General features: G+C 37.5%; 1 protein-coding gene across 1 annotated transcript in view; it reads left to right on the top strand.

The window, feature by feature from the left end:
- The window catches only part of IQCM (IQ motif containing M), a 189,027-nt gene that overhangs the window by 24,214 nt on the left and 136,889 nt on the right, over positions 1–27,924 (top strand). Inside the window, exons 4-6 of the mRNA XM_074950990.1 lie at positions 6,996–7,182; positions 10,385–10,529; positions 13,687–13,821. Coding sequence (XP_074807091.1) covers positions 6,996–7,182; positions 10,385–10,529; positions 13,687–13,821 — 467 coding nt within the window. The remainder of the gene's footprint in view (positions 1–6,995; positions 7,183–10,384; positions 10,530–13,686; positions 13,822–27,924) is intronic.

Below are 27,924 nucleotides of genomic sequence, written 5' to 3'. Positions count from 1 at the left end.
TCTCTATTCCAATAGGTTCAGAAGTTCAATACGATTCAATTCCTTTTTGTAACATGAGACCTTTCATATAACGTATCTAAAAGTTTAAAATTCTAAATTAAAATGAGAACACAACTGGCAAGAACTCAGAGAGAAAATGAGTAAATAATATCTAGGGAGTAAGACTAAATAATATGATATATTATACTCCACGGTTACTATCTAACCATTTTATTCTCTACACTGTGGAGTGTTTTCTTTATATAAACATTCTTTCTTAGAGTCCTTTTGAACTTTTGTTGCTCCAGCTTCTATACTCTCCTTCAGCACAATATATACGAATAGTTCGTTGCATTCTTAAAATCTCAGATAGTGTCCTATTGCAGTTCATGAATAAATCACTCTGTTGAAGTCTTTCAACAGTATGCTGTTAATCCTTTGTAGATTAATATGATTTCAGTGGTAATCCTTTCATTTGTTGTACTTCTAAGATGTATAATCATTAGAGAAAGTGCTTGACAGATTTTCCAGGAAAGTTCATGTTGGTAGCACTCTATATTATTCATTTAAAAATTAAATTTGCAGATGAAGAAGTAAATAGATCCAGGGTTAGTTACTCATCTTTCCCCCTTGGTGTCACAGTTTAAATCTAAATCCAACCAAGAAAAATTATTTCATGAGCCAGAGACACAACCAATATAGAATATTTTTAGGGTTGTCAAATGATATTAAAAAAATTAATCACAAGCTTAAAAAATAGTTGCAATTAATTGCAATTTTAATTGCACTGTTAAACCACAATAGAATGCCATTTATTTAAATATTTTGGATGTTACTTACTTCTGCGCCGCTGCTGCAGCTCATGGTTTAAAGGCACTCAGCTTGCAGCTCAAGGAGGGCTCCGTGCTGTCTCATGGGGGTTGCATATTGCCGGAGCCTACTGCCATTTTGCAGACCTCTGGCCACTTCTGGGGCCCCAGGGGCCCCATTTTAGATTTTGGTTTGGTGTGAGAGCGTGTGTGTGTAGGGGAGAAGGGGAGCGTTGTCTCTTTAAGCAGAGCACTTAGGAGCTTGGATGCATTTTCAGCCAGCAGCAGTTGCAGGCAGCAGCACTCATTCCTGAGTGGGCATCAGCAACCAGGTACATGGGTGGATGGAGGGGAACAACCCAACATCAGCCCCCACCCTCTCTCTGCTCAGGAGGCAGGCTCCCAGTCCAGAGCAGCTTGGCGGGTGGGGTGGGGTGGGGGGGTGGAGGAGGCAGGAGCAGCAGTGGAGCAGGGTGGCAGGAGGACGGGCACCCCTGCCCTGAGGCATGCAGCGGCACCCCCCTGAGCACAGCAGTCTGGGTTGTGGTCCCCCTCACACACCTATAAGGCCAGCCATGTCTCCCTTTCTCTCTGGCCACAGCCAGAGGTGTGCGATTAACGCTAATTTAAAAAAAAAGTTAATTTGTTTTTATTTAATTGCATCCATTAACTGTGATTAATTGACAGCCCTAAATATTTTATTTGAATGCTTTTTACATATCTCCAAAGAACTCTTCATCTGTGACAACTGAAAGCTTGAGTCATATCTTTCCATCAGCTTTGGCTGCAATGTATGGAACTGTATATATGAGAAAATGGCAGGATATGATGTAATAGGTGAGATTCACCAAACAAAGAGGTCCAACAAAGGCCTGTGCATCCCTTAAATCTCACACATAATTGATATTTAAGTGGGATGTAGATCTCGTTCTGGTCCTCTGCACAGGGATATATTGTCTAGTTTGTTTGAGAAAAGCTTAGGCTGAAATATTCCTCGTCCAGACGGAATGGAGGACTGAGATTATCTGGTAGAACTATAGGGAAGTTCCTTGTGACTAGGGATTTGGGTTGATGGAGGTTTTTTGTTGATTTATCCCCTCTCCTCCCCCCCTTCTCCATACCGGTATACCTCACTACATTCCCACATTCTTTCTCTGAGGTTTCTCATGGCTGTCTTTTTCATAATCTTTCCTCTGCTTCTCTCCCCATCACTTGAAGCTTCTACCTGCATTCCCCTCTCTTTGATGATTAAACTTAAACTCTTGATGCTTCAGTACCCATACCTGTAAAATGGGGATGATAAAGATATCCCAGATCAACAAGGACACTGCAAAGAGTGTCTGAAATAGTTGGGGATCATCTGATGGACAATTCTATAGACTTGCAAAATGCAAACTCTTTAGGACATCTCTTGGCACTTACATCACGGCTATATTTAAATCTTGCTAATTCTTTTTTCATAACATCTTTAAGATATGGCCTTTCCTATGCAACCACACAGCTCAAATTCTCATCTAGCTCTAATCATCTTGCATCTTGATTTCTGCAACATCCTTTTCTCTGGGCTTGTTCATCTCATATCGATTGAGAATGCTGCTGCAAAGTCCATTATCCTAGCCCATTACTTTGTCACCCCTTTTTTGCATCCCTTCACTGGCTTCCCCTTCTTTATTTTATCAAACATAAACTACTTGTCTTCACTTCCAGGGACTTTCGCAGCCTTTTCCCCCTTTATCTATCATCTCTCATTCACTATTGAAATATCTACTCCCATTTGATTGGCTCTTTACGCCAGCCTCCATCACGCACTTTTTACATTTTCCAACTTTTTAGTTTCTGCTATGCTACCCCTCACTCTTGGGTGCAGCTCCACATAAACATCTGCAAAGCCACCTCATTAATCTCCTTCAAAACCCTATTTAAAATTCTCCTTTGGTGTGATGCCTATAATAAAATTTAACAGGTCACTACTGTATCAAGACCATTGCCTGTCATACTGACCAATATTGTCTCATTGTTTCCATGTACTTCCCTTTCTATCTGTTTGTATCCATGTGTCTCTTGTCTTATACTCAGATGGTAAGCAATTTGGGGAAGGGACCATCTTTTGTTCTGTGTCTGTACAGCACCTAGCGCAGTGAGGTTCTGCTCCATGACTGTGGCACATAGGGCTATGATAATACAAATAATAAATAATAATTTAGGACAGGAACTATCATTTACCCTGGGCTACATTGTAAGTTTACAGCTTGTCCTGAGAAGCTGTCTCATACCAAGAGCAAACCACAGAACCAATTGTGACTCAGAACCACAATTCCTTCTTGAGTTCCTCCATTGCTCTGTAGAAAGAATAGGTTAAGATGGACCCCCTGACCAGAGGGAAGAAGAGCCAGTGTCCTCCCACTCTCCACCACTCTTCATGGTTGTCCACTTGCTCTCCTCACTATAGGTAGATTTGCAATGCAATCCAAGGAGGGATGTAAGAGAGAAAGTGGGTCTTAGTCCCTCTCTCTTCCCTGCATGGCCAAGTAAGGGATGGGACCATCTAGTCGTAGATGTTTCCATAGTGCCTATAACAGTGGGAATCTGGTGGAGGAATCTAGGTGCTATAACAATACAGATATTAAATAATGTTCACTTTTTTTCTTCATCTGCATGGAGTCCTGGAACGATTTTCAGATATTACATGTAGATGTGGAACTATGCACACTGACAAGGCCAGAATGCTCTCAGCTCCAGTGGCAGCCACAGAAGCTTGATAAAACTCTATTGTAGTGGTGTAGATACAGAATTCCAGTCCTGGAAATTACTTGGTGAATTTATAACATGAAATATTAAAATAGTAAAAATATTTCTTGGAGACTAAATTGAAACCACAAACTTGTATCAGAGTAGCAGCCGTGTTAGTCTGTATCCACAAAAAGAAAAGGAGGACTTGTGGCACCTTAGAGACTAACAAATTTCTTTGAGCATAAGCTTTTGTGAGCTACAGCTCACTTCATCAGATGCATTTGATAAAGTGAGCTGTAGCTCACGAAAGCTTATGTTCAAATAAATTTGTTAGTCTCTAAGGTGCCACAAGTACTCCTTTTCTTTTCACAAACTTGTATATCACTAGCTACCCAGATATGAGTATCAGGAAACCGCAGGTCAGTATATGTGAAGCAGAAACCTCTTGACTTGGGTTGATAGCAGATCAACCAAATCAAAATAAATTGCAACTCTATTATAAATTACATTTGAACAAAGTAGGTAGGCTGGTCCTGTCAAAGGAGGGTGGATATTTGCCTATACATACTGTAGGTTTGTAGATGAGATGGTGGCCCAAGGCAGTATCAGACATCAAAACTTTTCTGCAAAATCAGGTCCTGAACTTGGCAACCCTGTTAGTTTTTTGTCACATATTTGCCGCTTGAAAACTATTTGGCCTTTACAACAGCGAAAATAAGTATCCCTTAATCATTTCCAACCTATTAACAGATGGGCCAACAGCTTTTATACATGGGGCATGCAAAATACTTCAATATCAGCCAAAACTAATTAGTAGCAATATCTGAACCAAAATTTATAACTGGTGTAATATGTATTAATGCTAATAAGATTATAGTTTAATAGCAGTTTCCTTTCAAACATCATACCTAATTTTTTTTATCTGGTGTATTCTAAACTCGAAATAGTAAAAATCACTCTTAATTTATTCTTCTTCTCTATTAAGAACAGGGAACATATTTTCTCATAAAAAAAGAAAAGTATTAGAGGTGGTATAACTAATAGAAATCACATAATCCAGGAATTAACATAAATATCAAACTTTCATATTAAGCAATGACGCATATAAGAAAGAACAGTGTAACATGAAAATAGCATTTTGTTATTTTATTGTCATTAAGGCCAATACAAAATACTGGTATAATCATAATAGGTTGCCTGACTTCAAGTGCCAGTTCACAATATTGTACTTTTGTAGAGTTATAAATAGGCACATGTAAATGGCATATTATTAAATTAAAATATTATTTAAAAAAATCAGAAACCTTGTGATTCAATTTTCTAATCGCCATTACGAGCCCATGTAAACCTCAAAACACTTTAGATAGTGAAAGTTATGCAATATATTGCCCTTAGATCTGCATTGCAGTTCACTCACATTTGGCTTTTCATAGAAGTTTAAGGAGCTGACAGCTGCCCCTGCACCTACTGAGGATTTGCTTGTATATTCCCATCTTCCAAATAGGTCCTCATATCTTCCATATTTGTTGTAAAAGCCCCCAAAAGGATATGAGTTGACCCAAAGTGAATGTTGACCAAATGTGAGTGGAATGAACACAATTATAAATGATTTCCCCAGACAACAGTATTAAGCTGGAGTTCAGGTTAACTTTTATGAGAAAAAGAACCCTTACAAATCTTACTTTGGGGGAAAGAAACCCAGAAAGTTAGAAAATCTAAAATGTAACCTTAATGTTTGTAAGTCTGAAAGTAGAGGTGAGAGAACCCAGGCAATCTTAACTCCATCTCAAGTGATGCCACAGTATGAATCATCCTCTTGATGTAGATAAGGGTCTATGATAAACATTTCTGACATTTTTCAAAGTTTTGAAAGGATGAACAAGAAAAAAACAGTACATTCTGCTTGTCAGTTCCCCTCTACCTGTAGCATAGCACATAGGTGAGGCTCTTTCTGTCTAGCCTGTTTGAGAGAATGATGCACTCTGGGCTTTGTGGCCAGTGGATCAAACCATCTTAGGGCTACTGGCAGCTGGTGGTGAAAAGTATGACAAGAGGCCACCCTTAGCCTCTGCTCCATCTGATGTCCCAGTGCAGACCAGAACTGCCTGCAAAATGGGCAACACTGTCTAGGAAAGGGTTGGAGCCAGGATGTCATGGGAATGAATGGATTCAGTATATTTCTTAAGAAGCCTTTTATGTTACAATTGCTGTGGAACCTCAATGGCAAATTAAAGCTGCCATCCCCTAGAAAAAACCTGTGTGGAGGACAGCGATGTAAACACTCCTTGCCCTTTATTTGAGTAAACTGCCCCTGCTGGTGTATGAGTGAATCCGGGCCAGTATTGATCAGTATCTTATGAAAAATGTTGTATGAGAGCTAGGTATTATTATTATTATTATTATTATTATTATTATTATTTTATTATTTGTAGAATGGAAGTGGTCAGAATGTGTATCTGATTGTATGTGAGTGGTGGAGTCACAGATCCACTTTGGAAAGGTGAATACAATAATCAAAAGTGTTTCTAACTGAGAGAGAGAGAATGGCTGATTGGGTTTTCAGCATATGGTAGAATGATGGATAAGGGTAGGTTGTGTTTGTGGATTATATGTAGAGGGTATAATGTGAAAATGCTGTAATGACTTGAATATAGGGAGAAGGTATGATGGGGAGGACAAGACATAAAACCTATTTCAGCTTCATAGGGCTAAACCTCTCCAAAAGAAACATACCCCAAAATGGGGGCTTAGGGGCCAAAAACAAACAAACAAAACCACACACACACGGGAAACACTCAAATAGGAGAAGCTCAGTTTTTCAAACTTTCATATCTTCCTAGCATTTTGTTCAATTAATACCAAATTTAAAAAAAAAACAAAAACATTCTCCTGTGACAAAGGTACTCAATTATATTTCTGGTGGAGTAGTTTAGTCTTGGCACAGTCTAGGTGTGGGAAATAGAATCACAGTTGGCTTTATAATACAAAGCTAGTTATGACTTTAACTATGAAATGATTATTTCCACTCATGATTATACCTTCAGAAAAAGGAAGATTTGCAATGTTTATTTTCATCTTACTCAGATCCTTGATTGAAAAGGAGACATTCTTGCATTGAATCTAGTACTCTTTTTCATTTACTATGTTTTGTAATCAAATACAAAAACTTGGAAACTGAAAAATATGTTCTTTTTGACATGTAACATTTTTTAAAAAAATCCTTTAATATTTGCAGCCTAGTAGGGAATGTGCTGATCTACATGTCTGTAAAACACAACAAGTTTTGGATGCTAATTTAGTAATAGTGGATGGTAAATGGCTAAATACTTATTTTAAAGCCTTGAATGCATTGTACAATTATTTTAGATTCAAATTATATCCATTCCTTTGCTAGAATTTTGGTTTTTATAGTTTGTGTTGCATGCTCTACACTATTGAAAAATAAATTAAAAAAATCTTTTATGTTTTAATTTCTAGTGGAAAATGTATTGTCATTAAAACTCAGGAAAAGGTCAAAAGAATTGGACCACACTTAGAAGTCTTTGAGGCTTTTCATGCCAGAAAGGACCCTAGCTGCAGAAAAGTAATTAGAGCATCCATTTATATTCAGAAATATGTCAGAGGATGGCTTGAACGTACCAGATTCAACAGAATAAAGACCAAGGTAATGTGTCAATGTTAATTTAACATACTGTAATTCATTGTGTCTGGGTAGTGTTAAAATTCTTGGAAAGTAGCTATGACAGTGCCCCCCCATAAGGCTTTATGGAGATATGCTTATGAATGTATATATGACATAACTAGAATGTTTTATGATACACATGCCATGTAACATATCTCTGTAGAGGTTACAAGCTCCTGAATCTATTAATCCTATTTGTATGTGTGTGTCATTTTTGTATTCGAAGTTATGAATATTGGCTGTGTACTGGCTTGATTTTTAAGTAATCTTTGTAAAAGCATTTGGTCAGCTTATTGAGAAAGTAATGTGCAAATCAAGAAGCACTTAAAGTACAATGGATCTTGGAATGCTCCAATCCACATAAGTCTACTTGAGGACATTCAAGGTAGCATGTGACCCATGGCTGCTACCTGGTAAGAAACTGAGTCATGCATGGACAAGTGACTTGCCCAGGTGACTCCAGAACTCCATCTTGGAGCTGGACTTTGTGGGTGAAGATCCCCTCCTCTCTCCTATGCAGAGAAAGTCTATTTAACCCCGGGGGAGACCCCTCCATTTTGTCTTCAGCTGGCTAAAGAGAGAGCCTCTCCACCCCCAAGAAAGAAACTGGAACAAAGGACAATAACTACAGGGGGTGTGAGTGGTTGCTGGACCCAGACTAGAAGGAGATTAGTTTTTAAAAGGAAGCTTACTGTAACTGGTGCGGTTTTGTCTGTATTCAGTTTTATTAGACATAGACTTGCGGGTTTTGTTTTATTTTATTTTGCTTGGTAATTCACTTTTGTTCTGTCTGTCTGTTACTACTTGGAACCACTTAAATCCTACTTTCTGCATTTAATAAAATCACTTTTTACTTACTTATTAATTAACCCAGAGTATGTATTAATACTTGCGGGGGGGGGGGGGGAACAGCTGCGCATATCTCTCTATCAGTGTTATAGAGGGTGAACAATTTATGAGTTTACCCTGTATAAGCTTTATACAAGGTAAAACGGATTTATTCAGGGTTTGGACCCCATTGGGAGTTGGGCATCTGAGTGTTAAAGACAGGCACACTTCAGTAAGCTGCTTTCAGTTAACCCTACAGCTGTTAGGGGTCGTGGTTCAGACCTGGGTCTGGCTCAAACCAGGCAGGGTGCTGGAGTCCTAAGCTGACTGGGCAGGAAAGCAGGAACAGAAGAAGTCTTCACACATCAGGTGGCAGCTCCCAGGGGGTTTCTGTGATCCAGTCTGTCACCGTAGCCTAAGCACTACTGCTTTTTATGATTTTAATATGAAATATTTGTTGTATGCCCATGCCCAGTTAGCTCTCCATTGTAACCACTATGTTGCACACCATGGGCTGTTTGGAAATTCAGTGACAATGAAGATAGTATCTGAACCTTCCTGCTCTAAATGGACAGATCTTCGTCACTTGAGCTTAATGAGAACCTCCATTAGCTTTTGGAGTAAAGGGGCTGTGATTCACATCTGATCCCTTTTTAATTCTGTCCTGAAGAGAACTATGGCACACTTACATGCTAATCAGTTAATTCCAGGATTTCTTTTTCACATATAAAAACAGCATAGGTTTAACAAGCTGTTCATTATCTCTCTTCTTTACTCGCCCCCATTTTAAATATCAAACACTTGAGCTAAGCATGCATAGAGTATGTCATAAAATTGTCCTTTTTTGAAGTTTGCTTCTTTTTCAGCCAGAGTCAAATATGAGCTCCTGCACATAGGGTCAGAAAGCGCTAGACTGTTTACTTTTGCCTTCCATTTCAATATGTACAGTATGTTAACAGAGGTCTTGCTTACTGCTGGCTATAGAGATAACACAGCTCCACCTCATCAGGATTTCAATCTCTAGGCAATACGCAGCCCTCTAATCTAATAAGTATTCCATAGCCTAACCTGCACCTGACTCAAATAGATAGTCTATTATAAACGGTGTATATCATTAACCTGTTTATTATATGAATTTATAAATCAAACTGAAAACCATAGTTAAAGGATTTCCAAAAATCCTTAAATAGAGCGCATACAAACCAAATAAAAATATTCCATAGTTGTCACTGTCCTAAAATTCCCCTGTGAGTATGCTGCTTTATATGCTACAAAAAGTGGTTGCCTTGTTTATATGATTAACGATGAACTGAACTTGCATAGTTTTGAAATTGGTTGTTGGACCAAAGAGAATGGGGCATATTTTTCCTTACAGGGCTATACTTTGAACTGAACACTGATTGTTAGGTTCAGTGATTGGCATTTAAAAGTCAGCTATTACTGTACCAGGGAATCTGAGATATCACATTATTTTTCTATAATTGTATCTGATGAGAACTGTGGTATCTGATGCAATGCAGTGGCTGCTGTTATCCTGATCACCATTATGAGTCCACAGGTAAGCATTGCTGTGATTCAGTCAATGATTAAGGTTTTGTTTGCATTTATTAATCCTTCAGGTTTCTGGAAATCTATGTAATGATATAAATTATAACATCCATTTTTAATCCTTTTGCAGCATTGATATTTATTAACTGTGGCTCCATTCCAGTGCCCACTGAAGTCCCTGGAAAGGCTTGTATTGATTTCAATGGGCTTTGGCTCATGCCCCATATCTATTGTTTCTTGAAATCTCAGCATTATTTCATTGGGCACTTGAGATTATCACACTGCTGATGTAGTATGATGTCAATCACATGACCCTGCCATACTGATGCTTCTGAGAAGTTTCCCCTGTTCCTTGGTGATTACTCCATCCCACTGTTCCTCTTTCCCCAGCATTCCCATAGTACTCCTCTGTTTGGATACTGAATCTTGTCTTCCTAGTCAGATCCCTAATTCTGACAAATAAAAACATCTGCTGCTCTTCATTATTCCAGCTCTGTTCTTGTAGTCTTCATGTGCCCCACACATCCCCAGATATTTCCACCTCAACATCTTTTGAAAGGACCAGCCCTTATTAGCACTGCAGACTGAAATCAGGTCTTGTACACTATTTTTTATATATCACATGATGCATAACAGTTTTTCAGATCTACACTTACTTATTTGTGGCAATAAAATTACCTCTCTTCACCCTCTTTTAAGATCTTATTTTACTCTGCACATCTAACAATTTCACCTCCTCATCTGCTTTCTTTAGTCATCCTTCACTATTTCTAAAAGTAATGAAAATGAAATATATCTGTAATTACAGGCTAAAAGTCATGGACCATCCCTTTTAGCAGTTGTAAAGGACTACCGTAAAATGATGAATCGCATTCAACGTCGAGCTGGTGTTTTGAATCCATCCACACCACTACGGTATTCAGAACTAGAGGAGTGGCTGGACAAGAAAAAATGTAAGTGCTGTTAACATTTTTGTACAGAGTAATCTTTTATTCTAATTTCAATGGTTGTGTCTGTTCTGAAGTAATACTGCTCATTTATAACTTCAGCATTTTAAATTGCTCCTTTGTGCAAAGGATATTGCATGTTACTATATGCACAACTGCTTTTGTAAGACGTCATTCTGGCCTTCAGTTCTTAGAACTGTGGGATTTATGTCAATGGGGGTACTACATTTTGTGACATAGTCATTGCACTACTGAGATTTGATTTTTGCTTTGTAACTTTCAGATAATGGACAGGGTTGTACGCTGTCAGGGAGAAGGAATTCTTAATGAGCTGGCAGGTGACAGAGGACAAATTTGCAAATCATCTTAGTACTTACTGTATTCTCTTCACTAACAGTGATTGCATTTAAAAATTCCTACTGGTTTGAGAATTATTACCATTATGCCCCATTTCAAGTATAGTGAATCTCTGTCAAACTAGTAGTATCATCCAAAATAAAAGAAAATTACTTGTGTATATAAAGAGCTTTTTGTGGAAGGATCTCTGCATTTTTGAATGTTTCATTTTTCAGACATTTTATTCACATAACTATTGTTATACTCTATATTGCCTTTACTATGAGCTCACTTTAGTTCCAGTCTGGTGGCTACTCCATAGAAGAGCATAGGTTGTGGAAAGGCTGTATGTTTGTACTTGAGAGGCACTGTTATGTAGCACAGTGTGGAGCCATCATAGACCCTATACATGTACTGGGGTGTGCAGTAGTGTGCAGCGGAGAAACTGGGCATGATGATGATAGGTTGAGACTAAAGCCAAACAAGTGGTCTTATTTTTTTAGGGGGAGGGGGGATTTTACTTCTCTTGATCCACGCCATTAAGTGCAGAGGAACACCAACAGGGTGGGATATATTTGTTGGGTAGCAGCAGTGCATCCTTGCTGCTGTTCTTTTCACTCTCTTCTGCACCGTTTTGCATATCACTACCAGATCAATCCTTGGGACATAACAAAAGAGTAATCAGATGAATTTAAGGAAAAAGAAAATTTTAGACTGGAGAAAAAAATAATCAAAACTTCCTCATAGTGAGATCTATTATACTGCAGAATATTCCCCAAGGAAGTGATCACAGACCTATCTCAATGAGTATGTAAAATTAGACTGGCAAAAGCACTGAAGGGCTGACATACTGTAGCGACTGCTGTGGTAGGGGAGCAGTACTGACCAGCAGAACTTTTCAGTATCTGCCCTGTGATATCCAGCCATGCTGGAGGAATACATTGACTGGATGTTTCTTCAAGATGGGTAGCATTGTTAATGTTGGTAATTAAATTGCACTCATCAGGTTTTAGAGTTAACTCACCATTGGTATGAATGGGTGCAGTTTGTGCCTCTGAGTTATTGGTTCATTCTGTCTTTCTGAAGTCTCAAGAAAGCAACAGTATACATTGATTCCATAGTAAGAAAACTATCTTCACATCCTAGGCTTAGAAACATGTTTTCAAAGGAACATGTAAATTCTGAAGAAGCTAATGGGGCCACCAGATAAAGATAGGAACTAGATTCCAGCCTGTTTGGCTTCCTTTGAACCTCATATGTATTTATCAGGTAGAGCTTAATTCTCATTTACACTATGTCCCTTTTACTCTACTTTGGAATGTATACCTAATTTAAGGCCCCTTTACACTAAGAATCTTCTTTACAGTGTCACATACTGTGTAGTATTTCATGGCTTTTTGAGTCACTGAGGCTTTAATACGAAGACATAAAAATGTACCCCTTCAAAGCTTCTTTGCAGACATAAGATGTTACATCCTGACATTTTGTTTCTTGTCTTCCTAGTCCTTAAACATTTAGAGAGAGAAGTCCAGCTTAGAAGCCAGATGTTGTTAGTTTTCTTATACATTAAAGTGATAAGTTTATGCTGTGTTTGAAGATGGGAGAGAAATAGTCCTATTTATATGTATTTGCATTTTTAATGTCAATACTTAATACAGTCAATTTCTATTAACTTCTACATAAAGTTCAAATTAATGGTTACATTAATAACTAGTAAACCATTCATTCTGTTAGCTAGACTGAAATTGCTTACTGAGGAGGACGATTGCCTGGCACAGACACTGCAAAAGTCTTTGAGCTATGGTAGATTACCTAAAATGATGTTTAGATTTGCAAATGTAGAAGATTATGCAGACATTTTTATACGTTGCATAATTATTTGCCTTTTTAGCTTGTAGCCTACTGTGGAGATTTGACCAACACAATCAGGACATGTTAAAACATGTGATGCTGAACTCATTGGATGGGAATAAGGGTCTTTTTAAAAAGTGACAAATATCTGAATTCAGCTGTCCTGTCTTCCATAATTTTACTTCCACAACTCTCCACCATTTTTAGGCAATAAAATCACACACACACACACACACACACACACACACACACACACACGAAAAAGAAAGAATTGAAGATTATGTTCCAGCAACCATGTTTCATCATTCTGGGTTCCATCCATTACTTTTGTTTTAGGGATCATTTTTGACTAAGAAATGGAAAGGCTGAGAAAAATCTACAAATTAAAAACTGTTCATGTTTGTAGACAGCTCACAGACAGAAGAAGAAATTAATTTTTTCAAACTACTCACTGCCAAATACTTTCCCTCTTCTACTAAAATCTAAATATTATTACATCTACCACTTTCCCTCTATACCCTAATTTTTGTAATTCTTTCAAAGTAATCACGTTTGTCTGGAAATATTTGTTTTGTTTTTTAATAAATCCAACCTATTTACTGCTCTTAGTTCAATTATCATCTAGAGTGATTTTTTCCCCCCTCATAACAATTTTCATTGTTTTATGATGTACAATAATTACACTTTTCAGGATTACTGTTCTTTCCTGTTTGGAAAAAATGTATCAATTTTCAAATCTTCTAGTTCCTTTTTGGCAAACATTTTGCTTTGCAAGTCCAAAGGCCTCATTAAGGCACTTAATAATTTCATTAGCCATTCATTGTACTGTATATGTGTATGGTATTTGTACTGTATGTGAACCTGGTTCTAAATAAGACACTTCTAGGGCAATGCAAAACGTTCCAACATATATAATAGACCTAGTAAGATTTTTTTTTTAATTTCTGTAAATGAAACTATGAAACTTTTCTTTTAGTTTATGAAACAATGTTTGCCAAGAGGGAGTTCTGGAAAGAGATGGATAAAAATGATCTGCAGGCATTTTTCAAAGACTGTGGACAATTACTACCCCAGCAGCAAATAGATAAGGTTTTGCATCTGGTCTGTCCAGGTAAGTGTCTTTTTTTTTTTTTTTAATGTTTTCACAATGGTCAGGAAACATCCATTACAATTTTGTAATGTCTTTGTGTAGAGACAGTACAGGAGCTGCTGTTATTAAAAATAGATTAGACAAAGCCTGCTCAAATTTTTCCTCATAGTGTTTTACAACTTCAAATGAAAATACACTTTTTGTAGAGTTTCATTGTTTTAATAATGCAAGACACTGATCCTTCACCACCTTGTATGGCATTCAGAAGAGTATAGAGAAGCTTAGTGCACTCTAGTTTGCTGCTCAACCATTTCAGATATCTGCATGCAAGGCACTTGTTTCCTTCCCTACTTTGCATCACAGGGGTGCCAGCCTTCCACCATCCCCTTTAAACACCCTTCTGCACACAACTCTTTACAACTCAGTGCAACAATCATCATACTACATACTACACCAAACATCCACAACTAGTGTGTGCATGTGTGTGTCAGTATAATCTGGCAAAGGGGTATGTATAGAAGACAAAAGGGGGCAGAGTTAAGTTTGAAGTTCCTGATCTGTGGTGTATGGTAGTTGTGGAAATGGTAACGTGTGCTTGTGGATGGAGGATCAGAAGGGATGTACTGTTAAGTGGTTTAACTTTTCATTGTCTTGCTTTTTGGGGTTTATGTCAAATGCTGTGTATATAGCAACCCTACTGCTTCACAATGAAGTTTTTTGTGCATTTATATTATTTAAGAGAGCAGGTCAATGGAATAAAATGTTATAAGAGGAGAATAATGTTATGCTGCAGTATAAATAGGTGATCAAAAATGAAGAAAACGACTTCAAGTAAATCAAATCTCCCCTCTCTTTTATCAGAGGGGCAGCTGTGTTAGTCTGTATGCACAAAAACAACGTGGAGTCTGGTGGCACCTGAAAGACTAACAGATTTATTTGGGCATAAGCTTTCATGGGTAAAAATCCTCTCTTTTCCATCTCCCTCTTCTGGGGAAGAGAATGAAACAGTCTTGGAACAGCTTGATCTCTTCCCTGATCTCCACTTCTGGGCAGCAGCAGAGAATTCTGTGAGTGGACCTCTGGACCCACCCTCAGACACCGAGAGACAGGGAAAGACAGGTGGCATTTCCAGATTCCATTGTGCAGCAATGCACTTTTGTTTTAAATTCATGGTGTTTGTAGCCATCCTGACCCAGGTTTGCCAGTACATCCAGCAGCTGTGGGTAGGTGTGACACCTGGATATTTCTGATAAAATGGCAGTGAAAGAACTGTCGGTATTTGCAATTATATTGTTATTAGGCTACAGCACCAACACATTATTGAGATGAATGAGATGTTGGCCACAAGTTTTGGGTGCAGCTAAACCGTACTCGGCATTGCACCCAAAAGGAGCTCAAAGGAGGTTTTATACCTCCTTTGTGGCTCCCTAATTTTGGGGTCAGTCAGGGTAGTCAAATGTTTGGGGACAGTGACCCTGTTTTGGATAACAATAGATTTGAGGTCCATGAAATTCAGGTGGAAACTTCTTTAGGTTTGCCACAGTGTGATAAACTCATGTTCAATTGTATCTCCTTTGGTTTGTTAATGACTTACTATTATCAGTGGGATAATTTGTTGAGATTTTTAGCCTTCGGAAGTTGAATCCTGGGGTAGTAGGTTTTCCTCTGAGTATCTGACCCCACATTCCACCTTACACAATAGTATATCGCAATAATGTTTACTTTTAGTAAATTTAATTAATTTCTCATGGAAAATCATGCATTATATGCCATTTAGATCACATTCCTAAGACAGTCTGAATAAAAGCAGGTATTTTTAATCATTTGCTCAGTCCTCATCGCTATGGTAACGAGGTTTTATAACTGTGAGACATATTTTTAGTCTAATATCCTAGCTTTTGGAAAGTATTGCTACTATTCACTATGCTCACAGACAAGCCAGCAAAGGTTAATGTTCCCCCATTCATTATTTCATTTATTTAGCAACTCTCAGTCATTGCATAGTTTCAACCTTAGCTTCACCAGTTTGCTGCCAGGGGATGGACTGGGCAGAGAATAGACTTCTTTGCTATTACTAGTTCAAAGTTTTACCAAAGTATAAACATGTAGATCATGAAATATTTTCTGAGACGTGGAGATGTATGTCTGACAACAGGACACCCACCAAATTGTTTCCAACATGCATGTGTTTACAGATAAGTGAAATTTATTTAAAAGTACCCACTTTTTTTTCTGATTTGTAACACAAATAACATTTATTTCTAAAGATTAGTTATAAACAGAATATAACCTCACCAGTTTGCCAGGGAGACACATTGTGAATGACTGAATGTTGTGAATTGCAAAGTAATCCGGCTATCCTCTGTCAGTGGAAAGACAACCATCCTGCCTGATTATGTGCTCAGAAGAGGAGTGATATGGCAGTGGTGGGATGGCATGATAGAATCTTCTCTTGTTATCCTGCTTTTAATATTGCTGTAAATCTATGGGATGGACGTTGCATCCTGTATGACTGTGTGATCAAGTGGTAGAATGATTGGATCATCATGCCTGCCACCCTCAATGAATACAATAAAGAAGAAAGATCTCTCTTCTCTGTCTCCTTTTCTGCTGCTGCTGCTGCCTGTCGTCTAGCTGTTCCTGTCTGCTGATGTTGCAACGGGTGTTGTACTCCAGCTGCCTTCCCACCAATACAGTGCTCAGGTGTCCATTTTGATTCCCATTTCCTGATATTGCAGGAGCTGTACAGGGCTGTCTTCCTGACAGGCAATATGCTGCTATCCAGCCTCTGAGTCATTGCCATTTGCTGCTGCTGTGCCCACCAATTACTACTTGTCTCTGACTGCTGCCAGAAATGCCTGGAATATATGAGGAAAAAACAATAACTGTTTTTAAAAATCTCACTCCTCTCTGTCTGGTCCTGTGACACTGCTTCTTTCACTTCCTTGCTCACACTTCATTTATTATTATTTTACTTTATTTATACAGCAGCCAAAAGCATGCCAGGTGCTTCTGAGAACAAATGTGAAGAAGACATAATGCCTGTCCTGAGCAGCTTGCCATCTAATTTTACCTCTAGTATCTAATGTTGTATTTTTGTCTGAATCCAAATATCAAAGCGATGAAAATAAGTGTCACTGGACTTCAACGGACCTGGTTCACTCATCTCCAGTAGCAACTTTTTGTCAGTGCCATCTTTGGTTGCTGTTAAACTAGTAATAACCTGGGAGTGAAAGCTTCCATGTCCCATTATTATCCCTGCAGCTCTTTGGTATTCTCATTTAATTACAGCAGTTTTACGTAATTTCAAATCTTGCTTGTAGTACTTGGAATGGATCTATTTCTTCTTTAAAATACTGTAAATTATTTCCGTGTAATAAAGGTATGTAAGTGAAATACAAGCCTAGAATTGGGATATATGCAACAGCATGTTAACTAGCTAAAAGTATGCAGTAGTGAGCTTTATAGCAAATTGGAAGGGAAATTGTAGATTGCAAGATATGAACAGCATATGAATATGAAATATAACATAGAATACTGCATAGCTAACTCTGTTAATATAAGGATACAGGGCTATACTAGAGATGTCACTTTAAAATCACTACTCCTTAAATAATAATATATATTACAGAGAGCAAGACTCCACTGAATGAGTGTTGGCACTGTCAAAAAACGGATACAGGCACATACAGTGGTACCTACAAAACCATTGGTTTGAACTCAGACACAAAATGAAGTGTGCGAGATTTCCTTCTGAAATCTGTTTTTTTAGCTTCTGGAGGATCAAGTTTGCTCAGCCACTGAAGTCAAATGAGAGCTAGATCTTAAATGGTGCTCAGAAATACCTTTCCTCTACATCCTAAAGAAAAATAGGTGACAATGGTTTGATAGTAGCTAAATACGTTATTCTAAGTTATTGAAAAGTTAAGGTTTGGCTAAAAAAACTGAATAGCATATCTATGGCAAAGGCACCCTGCTGGCTTCAAGAAAAAAAGCAGATTAAATTTAAGGATATCTGGGACCCATTTCTAGATTTTGTAAACCAATAAATATATTATATCATGACTTTATAGACCAGTACTAGCTGTCACTTCATTCTGCAATGTACTGTAGACTTCATTATGCAGTCAGAAAAAGAGTAAATGCAACATCATATATTTTCTTTGCTAATCCAGTATATTTTTTATTTAAATCAATTTATTTTTATTTATTGGCTGTACATTGGATGCATCCATAGGAATTATAGTTAGCAGTTGGTAGCAAAATTACATCTTGAAAACTATTCCAAGGAGGTCATAGAATATATATATATATTAGAGATAGCTGAAAAATTGCTATTTCACTTCTGTTTTTTCCATAATTTGATACAAAGTACATCATCAGGATCTGATCCTGCAAGCACATATGCAGATGAGTACATTAAGTTCAGTGGAACTATACATGTGTCTAAGTTACTTTCATGTGTAAGTGTTTGGAGGGCTGGGGCCTCTAATTATACCATTATTTAGTATTATATACCAATTATACCATTATTTTAGTAATGGTATAATTCCTGAAAGAGAGTTTTCTTTTAAAATACAAGACATCTAAAGTTGCTTGTAGTGTTTTGTGTGTGTGTGTATTCATCAAGAATTGCTTGCAAGAATGTGAAATGAGATTCTAAAGACTCAGTAGCAAAAGTAGTAGAAACTATATCACCACTGAAATACATGCTGATGAAGACACTATATCACACTAGTTTTTAAATATTAGCCGTCTGTAAATTAATTATGAACAGGTACATAGGACTTTGTCTCTAACACATTGAGTTCAATGTATGTACAAAACACAGACAAGGCTACATTTATACTATAAGCTAGGGGAGTGATTTTTTAGCTTTGGAAGATTTTCAGCACACCACAATGAACACAGCATTAGGATCATAAAAGAAACTGTTTAATCAGGCTGTCTCATTAGATTCTGATTTGTTCCATCCCAAAGAGACTAAGCTCACCAAGTCACAGCCAGTTCCATCTGACCGACTGTGTTTTCAATACCATCATGTCAGGGACTTCAGTTTTTAATTTGTTGTATTAGTGGATCAATTCAATAACATTTAATGTAATTTAATAAAATACAATTCATTAACTTTATAAAATTCCGTATACAGTACAAACTTGTTTAAAAGTTATAATATTAGCGTGTATGCTGTATTGAATTCATTTAAAAAATATCTGCAATTCTGCTGGGTATATTTTGTATTTGCAGACTTTATCTAGGAGATTTTCCAAATCGCCAACTGGTATACGTAGGCTGTCCCCTTTTCATTGCTATGGACAAATATGAAAGTGCTTCAGCAATGTGCACTTGCTGATTTTTCTCCAACTCATTATCATCTGTCTTTAGTCTCATTTTCTCTCTTTGCTATGGCTAGCACCTCTTCATCTGCTGAAATCTCTCGCATGTCAGTATCCAAGTTACATAAACAATTTAAGTCCTTTTTATTCATAAATGAAATTTGCAAACATCAAGCTCACTTTTTTTCTTGCAACAATATTTTTTATGGGAGGCAGAATTATTTCTTAAACTCTATTCATATAGAATGTAATATTCATATGACCTCGACAAGGCACAAAACAGCAAATGCCAAATATAATGATAAATCTCTCCTCAAGACTTGCTTCTCCAGTGGCACCGACAGAAAACTGGCAAATAAGAATGGCTAGGCTAAGAGGTGGTTGGCTATAGCTGATGTGTACTTGTGCACATTTTTAATTAAATACAAAATTATTTCGGCCATGTCCCTACACATACTTATAAACATAACTTTATACATGTGTGTGAGTAGTTCCACTAGCTTCACTGGGACTACTCACCTGTGTAAAGTTACTCACCCACATGCTTGTAGGATTGGGATGCGTGACAGTACACTCTTTGGAGCAGGCACTGTGTCTTCCTGTATATGGTCCCAATACAGCAAAGCACTTAAGCAGTGAACGCACACATAACTTTTGTGTTTGTACTTAAATTCCACTGACATCAATTGGGCATAAAAGCAAGTGCAAAATTAAGCACGTGATTAGGTGTTTTGCTTAGTTGAGGTTTGTGTGGACATTGCCACAGCATACTGTGGTTGCTGTTGCTATGATTGACTTGCCTCTTCCTTGTCCCCACTCCTCCTAACCTATGCCAACACTTCTGCTCTCTTGTATTCTTCCTTCCTCCTGTGTTTTTCTCCCAATTTTCTAGTGTCCAGTAGCAGAAAACTCACAGAAATATATAGATATATGCTTAAAAATAATAGAGGTTTAATAAGAACATAAGAACAGCCATACTGGGTCAGACCAAAGGTCCATCTAGCCCAGTATCCTGTCTTCTGACAGTGGCCAATGCCAGGTACCCCAGAGGGAATGAACAGAACAGGTAATCATCAAGTGATCCATCCCCTGTCACCCATTCCCAGCTTCTGGCAAACAAAGGCTAGGGACACCACCCCTACCCATCTTGGCTAATAGAAAGGTTGGGGGGGGGAGGGAATTAATTTTTTTTAAAGATATAGGTCTAAAAAGGAGAAATAAAGAAAAAGTGTTTTAATAAGCAGATGGGGCTTCTTATTCCTGATTGAGGCCTCTAGATGCTACAGTAATATACATAATAAGCAATAGAATAATGTTAAAAAGAATAGAAACTGGTCAAGGTATAAAAAGGGGAAAAAGAATTGAGCAGATGTTTAGAACACTAAATTAATAAAGAATTATTATAACACAAAGAGGAAGATATTTTAAAAATAGCCACAAGTGCTGAATATATCTGTCAGTATAATATAAAAACATGGGACCCCATCCAGCAAACTTACACATGAGAAGCTTGATACACATGAAACTGCTCACATATATAAACATACCTGTGGAAGTGTGGAGGATCACACCCATGGTTTTTGAACATTTACACTGCACACAGACCTCCCTCCTCCTCCATCTTATTTGTTATGCTCACTTGTTATAGCTTGTCTTAAACTAGATTGCAAGCTCTTCAAGGCAGGGGCTGTATCTTTTATGTACTTGCACAGAGCCTAGTACAATGGGGACTTAGGGGAGCGATTGCAGTAAGAATAATAATTATAATAAATAAAAAGAATAAATGTAGCCATTGAAAATCCAAACGTGGAGATTATGGAGATATTAAAAAGTTCAAGAATTCTGGAGTCAAATATCAATGAGATATAGGGGAGATATATTAAATGTTCACAATTTATTACAGCCACAAAGATGTCTTTTTACATGATTTATCTAAGCTTCCTCTGGAGAAGTACAAGAAAAGATTTATCTGTGCAGTACTCTCCATTGCAAGACTATGTATTATGCATCACACACAAAAAAATCGTTGCCAACTCCGAAGGAATGGATCACATCAATTGATATATCTGTAATCCTAGAAAAAACAACAATAATTAGAGACTCCCCTGAGACAGCTGGAAAAAATACAGAATCTATACTTGGTCACTTGCTGTGATTCCAATGCACTCAGTTTGGTATCTGTTTTGAAATTCACTTTTTGTTCATTATTACCAATGTCACAGACCAGTCTGCTGTCTAAGACACAACAGTAAACACAATTTCTGCATCAGAAACTTCTGTCACAATTATCATTATTGCAGCTTTGTCCTCCAGCTGTATGTTCATGAATTATTTTGTTTTTTTTATTACTTTGCAATTTGTGCTGAGAGTGACATACTTGTGGTAAAATATTTCCTTTTACTGTGTGTGTGATCCTGCACTCCTTGCGCTGGATGCCTGTGCATCATGTTGTGATTTCCACCAAACTTCTTGCAAACAAATAGTCTTTGACCATAGGTGAAGGATAAGGTCCAAGATGTTACCTCTGCCCTGTAGCTCAAAAGAATGTCTAGCAAATTTCTGGCCTGTGTGTGTGGGTGAAGAGGTAGCCACAAGTAAATAAATCCAGATATAAATAGAAATAATTGATTTAAAATAAAAAAGTGATATAAATACAAAATTGAATTTTATTATTATTTTTCTTAAATCATGTTTTTGATCCTCCCTCTTTTATATAGATGTTTTGAGACCTGGGTGTCCTCCTGAATTTACAGAACATATTTTATTAAGTAGATTGGGTTTTGAAAAATAGATGTATATATTCAATCTTACAGATGGTGGCAAAAAATGTTCCAATTTTTGGATCTGAAATCCAGTCACCTAGAGTTTTCTGAATATTTTCCTCATGTAAGTGTGCAAATATAGAGAACAGGAAAAGGACATGTTTCATAAAGTGCACTTCATTTTTCTCAGGAAAGATTATATGACGGATGAGAGAGATTCTGTATCAGAAAGATATTTTATCAAAAAGGGATTCAATTTCTTGTTTTATCTAGTGAAGCTTTAAGCTTTGAGTGACTGTGGACATTTATATCATTCATATAGCGTACTGGAGCTAAAGAATTAGAAATATTTATTAAGAGAAAACTTTAAGAACTATAGCGAAAGAACATGGTAGTGATTGTAACGTAGGGTCAGTCCTGCTCTTATTGAAGTCAGTTGAATTTGCCATTGACATTGATGAGAGCGGGATCACGCTTCTGGTCCAGAGGCTTAGGTACTGGAGTACCTATTGCACTCTTTTCCCCTTTGACTTGAATAGAGTTGTCTTGCAGAATACTTATGTGGAAGCAAAGGAAACTATGTGAGGCAAACAGAGCAATCTACTTACACATAGGCCATTACCATATATTTTGTCCTTGATATCCTGGTACTGTCCTATCACTAAAATGTACTTCCAGAAATATACATTTAGTGTAATTATACAGAAAATAGAGGAAGAGGAGTGAACCAGAAAATGAAGATCAAATAATTAGAGAGAACATAACCTAATCATAACCTGAACCTCCCCTCCAAACCTTTTTGATTGCAAATTCTGAGATCCAACCCTCCTCCCCACAAACACCTTATTTGTTCTTGTTCTAGGTCTAAATCAAAACAAGAAAAAGCTTCCTCCTTCCCCCCACCTGGTTCCAGCATACCTGAAATCTCACAAGAACAGTCATCCTCATGAAAATTCAGCCCCATGGGGTGGAAAACTCCATAATAGCTGATTTCATGAAATTTCCACTTTTCATGAAGGCAAAAATCTTATGAGAGCCATTGATCTTGCACATTTTTTCCATTTGGGGAAAAACCTTGCAGGAACCACTTGCAAGATCTTAGTGCTGTCAAATCGAAACATCGTCCTGATTCAGCTTCAAGCCAAATCCCCAGGCCTAACATATTCTATCTACAAACACTGTCTTCTCACCCCAGCTCTACTTCTAATGACTACATATTAACCTTTTCTACAATATAATTTTAAATACACTGAATTTTTATAGTGCTTCTGGTAGGCTATAACTCCTATACACCATTAACTTAACCTAAAAATACTGTAGACGTTTACATAAGCCTCCACTAGGGACAGTGTGCTGTTGTGAGTTGAGTTGTGATGGGATTTTCTGAGTAATATCTTTCTCTTTGTGGTCTTTGGAAATTCACCTAACCTCTGAGTCTTTCACTTTCCTTGCCTCTAAAACAAGGCATTTGCTAAAAAGAATTAGCTAGTATTTGTGAAGCACTTACAAAACAAAGTGCTATATAAACACTAAGTTGTTGAGATGATCATATATAATACTTGAAAGCTATTTAGCCTTTTAGGCTAACAATATGAATTCCGCAGAATGCCATGGATTGTTTATTTTTAAAAGGAAATTGAATACAAAACTGTATATTTAAATAAAGCTATAAGTATAGTATAATATAAACCAGCATAAGAGCTTGATCTTCCTCTCAATGTCAATGGCAAGGCTCCCATTGACTTTAATGGTGCAGGATCAAGTGCTAAAACAGGAAATTCACAGTTAATGTTCATATGCCATCCACACTTCTCTTGGGTGTGCTTAGGTTATTTTTATAGATATGAGAGCTGAGGTTGTATATCAGTTATAACTTTTGAATTTCTGGTAGTTTTTGTTTTTTGTGTCACAACCTGAATGTTATTTAAACATCTTTTTTATTATTATTTAACACTGGATAATTCTCTAGAGACCTCTTCAAAACAGCTAATGTTCCCTTTGGCACTGAAATCCACTTACCTTAACTGACTTCTGTTATACTTCAACCTGATTCTCAGAGTCACAATGGTAATATTCATTTTAGTGTCCCAATAGGCTCTTAGTATTCATCAAATATTTGATTTACATTTTCTAATAAGGCTTATGGAATGCAGGCACATGAAACCCATACCCTGCCATGATTCTTACTACTGTCTCTTTCATTAACACTGTGGATTATTTCTCTAAAATAATTAAAATCTGTAATTGAATACACTAGAATAATTTTGGAAAATTAGTTTAATTATTCCAATGCTTGTATTTGGAAAGATCACATCATTTATAATAACTGAATGAATAAATGTGACTTTCATCCCCCACCTCATTTGGTTGATATTTATCATTTGAGAAGAAATATGTATTGATGTTTTCAAATGTATGTCTTGGTTGAGCACCACAGACACAGTTTAGGTATTGCCTCATGCAAGAGTCGAACGATAAGAATTTATGATTAACTTTTCTGTTCAAAATTAGTTTAATAACCAATCGATGTATCCTTTACTTACAAGTACTGACTGATAAGCTCTCCCATGCCCCTCCACCTACATAGCTAAAACACACAAATTACTCTTTAACTGAAGTATTTGTCATATATTTTTAGCCAAGGTACAAGTATTTACCCCTTTGGGTAACAAATGAAGCATGTATTCCATATGTAGAATTATCTACAGTTCAGAAATTGCAACAATACCTTGGCAGAAATGAGAGAGTGCAAGGAATAACTTACAGATAGACTGAAAGGGTCCTGGCATTTCTGGAGTTGTGGAAGTCCCAAAGTACATCAGTTTTGCTGCGGTGTTGCTGTTCAGGAGACTCCACAGCCCAGCAAAGGTTCATTAGTGGGTTCCTCTGCAAGAACACTAAGGAGGTTTATGATTCACTGGCCATAAACCACTGCACAGCACTTTGCAGCTGGTACTACGGTAAATTGAGTTGCAGAACTGAGGGACATTTTGACATTATAATATAGGTTGAAAAATTGTTAAACTGTGCAGTTAAAAAAAAGGCCAAGACCCTAAATGAGTTCCACCTAGTAAAAGACCTAAAAGGCAATAAGAAAGCAGAGGTTTTTAATGCCTATTGTGCTTCGGTCTTCACTACAAAGGTTAATTGTGACCAATACTCAACACAATTAGTATTAAAAACAAAGGGGAAGGAACACAGGCTAGACTAGGGAAATAACAAATTAAAGAATATTTAGATCAGTTACAAGTATTTCAAGTTGGCAGGGCCTGCTAAAATTCACCCTAGAGTACTTAAGAAAGTAGCTGAAGCAATCTTGGAACCATTGGAGATTATCTTTGAGATATCTTGGAGAATGGAGGAGGTCTGGAAAAGAGCATACACAGAACTTATCTTTAAACAGGGGAAGAAAGAGGACTGGGGGAATTGTAGAGTGTTCAGCCTAACTTTGATAACTGGAAATAACGATTAAACAATTAATTTATAAGTACCTACAGGATAATAGTGTTTTATGTAATAGCTAAGGCTACAATTTTGTCATAGGTATTTTTAGTAAAAGTCATGGACAGGGGGCGGGTAAAGTGCAGGGGAGAGAATGGAAATTGTTGAAATCATCCCACCAACAACCTCAGACTAGACCAATCCACACAAGCAGTCCATTTCCTGGACACTACTGTGCAAATAAGCAATGGTCACATAAACACCACCCTATACTGGAAACCTACTGACTACTATACTTCCCTACATGCCTCCAGCTTCCATCCAGGACACACCACATGATCTGTTGTCTCTACAGCCAAGCTCTAAGATACAACGGCATTTGCTCCAACCCCTCAGATAGAGACAAACACCTACAAGATCTCTATCAAGCATTCTTAAAACTACAATACCCACCTGCTGAAGTGAAGAAACAGATTGACAGAGGCAGAAGAGTACCCAGAAGTCACCTACTACAGGACAGGCCCAACAAAGAAAATAACAGAACGCCACTAGCCGTCACCTTCAGCCCCCAACTAAAACCTCTCCAACGCATTATCAAGGATCTACAACCTATCCTGAAGGACGACCCATCACTCTCACAAATCTTGGAAGACAGACCTGTCCTGACTTACAGACAGCCCCCCAACCTGCAAATACTCAGCAGCAACCACACACCACACAACAAAAACACTAACCCAGGAACCTATCCTTGCAACAAAGCCTGATGCCAACTCTGTCCACATATTTATTCAAGTGACACCATCATAGGACCTAATCACATTAGCCACACCATCACGGGCTCGTTTACCTGCTCATCTACCAATGTGATATATGCCATCAGGTGCCAGCAATGCCCCTCTGCCATGTACATTGGCCAAACCAGACAGTCTCTACGCAAAAGAATAAATGGACACAAATCTGACATCAGGAATCATAATATTCAAAAACCGGTAAGAGAACACTTCAACCTCTCTGGGCACTCAGTAAAAGATTTAAGGGTGGCAATTTTGTGACAGAAAAGCTTCAAAAACAGACTCCAAGGAGAAACTGCTGAGCTTGAATTAATATGCAAACTAGATACCATTAACTTGGGTTTGAATAGAGACTGGGAGTGGCTGGGTCATTACACATATTGAATCTATTTCCCTATGTTAAGTATCCTCACACCTTCTTGTCAACTGTCTAAATGGACCATCTTGATTATCACTACAAAAGTTTTTTTCTCCTGCTGATAATAGCTCATCTTAACTAGTTAGCCTCTTACAGTTTGTATGGCAACTTCCACCTTCTCTGTATGTATATATATATATATCTTCTTACTATATGTTCCATTCTGTGCATCCAATGAAGTGGGCTGTAGCCCATGAAAGCTTATGCTCTAATAAATTTGTTAGTCTCTAAGGTGCCACAAGTACTCCTGTTCTATATGCAAGATACAGGAGGTAATTGTCCTGCTACACTCGGCACTTGGCTGGAGTACTGTGTCCAGTTCTGAGTGCCACATTTTAGGAAAGATGTAGATAAATTGGAGAGAGTTCAGAGGAGAGAAAGAAAAATGATAAAAGGTTTAGAAAACCTGACCTGTGAAGAAAGGTTGAAAAGACTGGATATATTTAGTCTTGAGAAAAGAAGACTAAAGGGGAAGCTGATAATAGTCTTCAAATAAGTTGAGGATTGTTATAAAGAGGACAGTGATCCATTGTTCTCTGTGTCCAGTGAAGGTGGGATGAGAAGTAATGGGCTTAATCTGCAGCAAGGGGAATTTAGGTTAGATATTAGGAAAAACTTTCTTAACTATTAGAATAGCATAGAATAAGCAGTATAACTGGTTACCAAGAAAGACTGTGGAATCCCCATCTTTAGAGGTTTATAAGAACAGATTAGACAAATACTAGTGATCGTCTAGGTAAACTTGGTCCTGCCTCAGTGCAGGAGGCTGGACTAGAATATTCTCATGGTCCCTGCCAGTGCTACATTCCTATGATTTGATATTCTATGGTAATTAGTCTAAGAGAAAACAGAAATTGGAAAAGGTGGAGGAAAATACTTCAGATATACTGTTTGGTAGTGGAGGACAGAAACAATGTGGTGAAGGAATGGAAAAGAAAATCAGTACAAGAACAAAAGGGAAACAAAGCTGGTTAATTTTTTAAAACTAATTAATTTCACTGAAGGTCAGACCTTCATTTAGTGTAAATTAGTGTAACTTTGATGACTGAGTTGGAGCTATGTCAATTTACACCAGCTGAGGAACTGATCCATAAATCTAATATACCTAAATGTTACCATAGAATACCAAGGACTGCTGTGTTATACCCACACATGTGATAATTTATACAATTATTTATATTTGTATTTGCACATAAATAAAATATCTAATTATACCTCTGTACGAGATTCTAAATGACTAGATTCTTGGGGTGAGTGCAAAGCTGTGACGCTCAAAAATAGAAGTTCTTGTACTCGGGCTACCTGTGCCTGCCAGTCTGGACCTAATAAGGAATGTTTCTCATAGAGGGCACATTGCACCTCTGATCCATGATCTT

Source organism: Natator depressus, chromosome 4 (assembly GCF_965152275.1).
Source record: "Natator depressus isolate rNatDep1 chromosome 4, rNatDep2.hap1, whole genome shotgun sequence".
Taxonomy (NCBI): domain Eukaryota; kingdom Metazoa; phylum Chordata; order Testudines; family Cheloniidae; genus Natator; species Natator depressus.
This window is presented reverse-complemented; position numbering and strand designations above follow the sequence as displayed.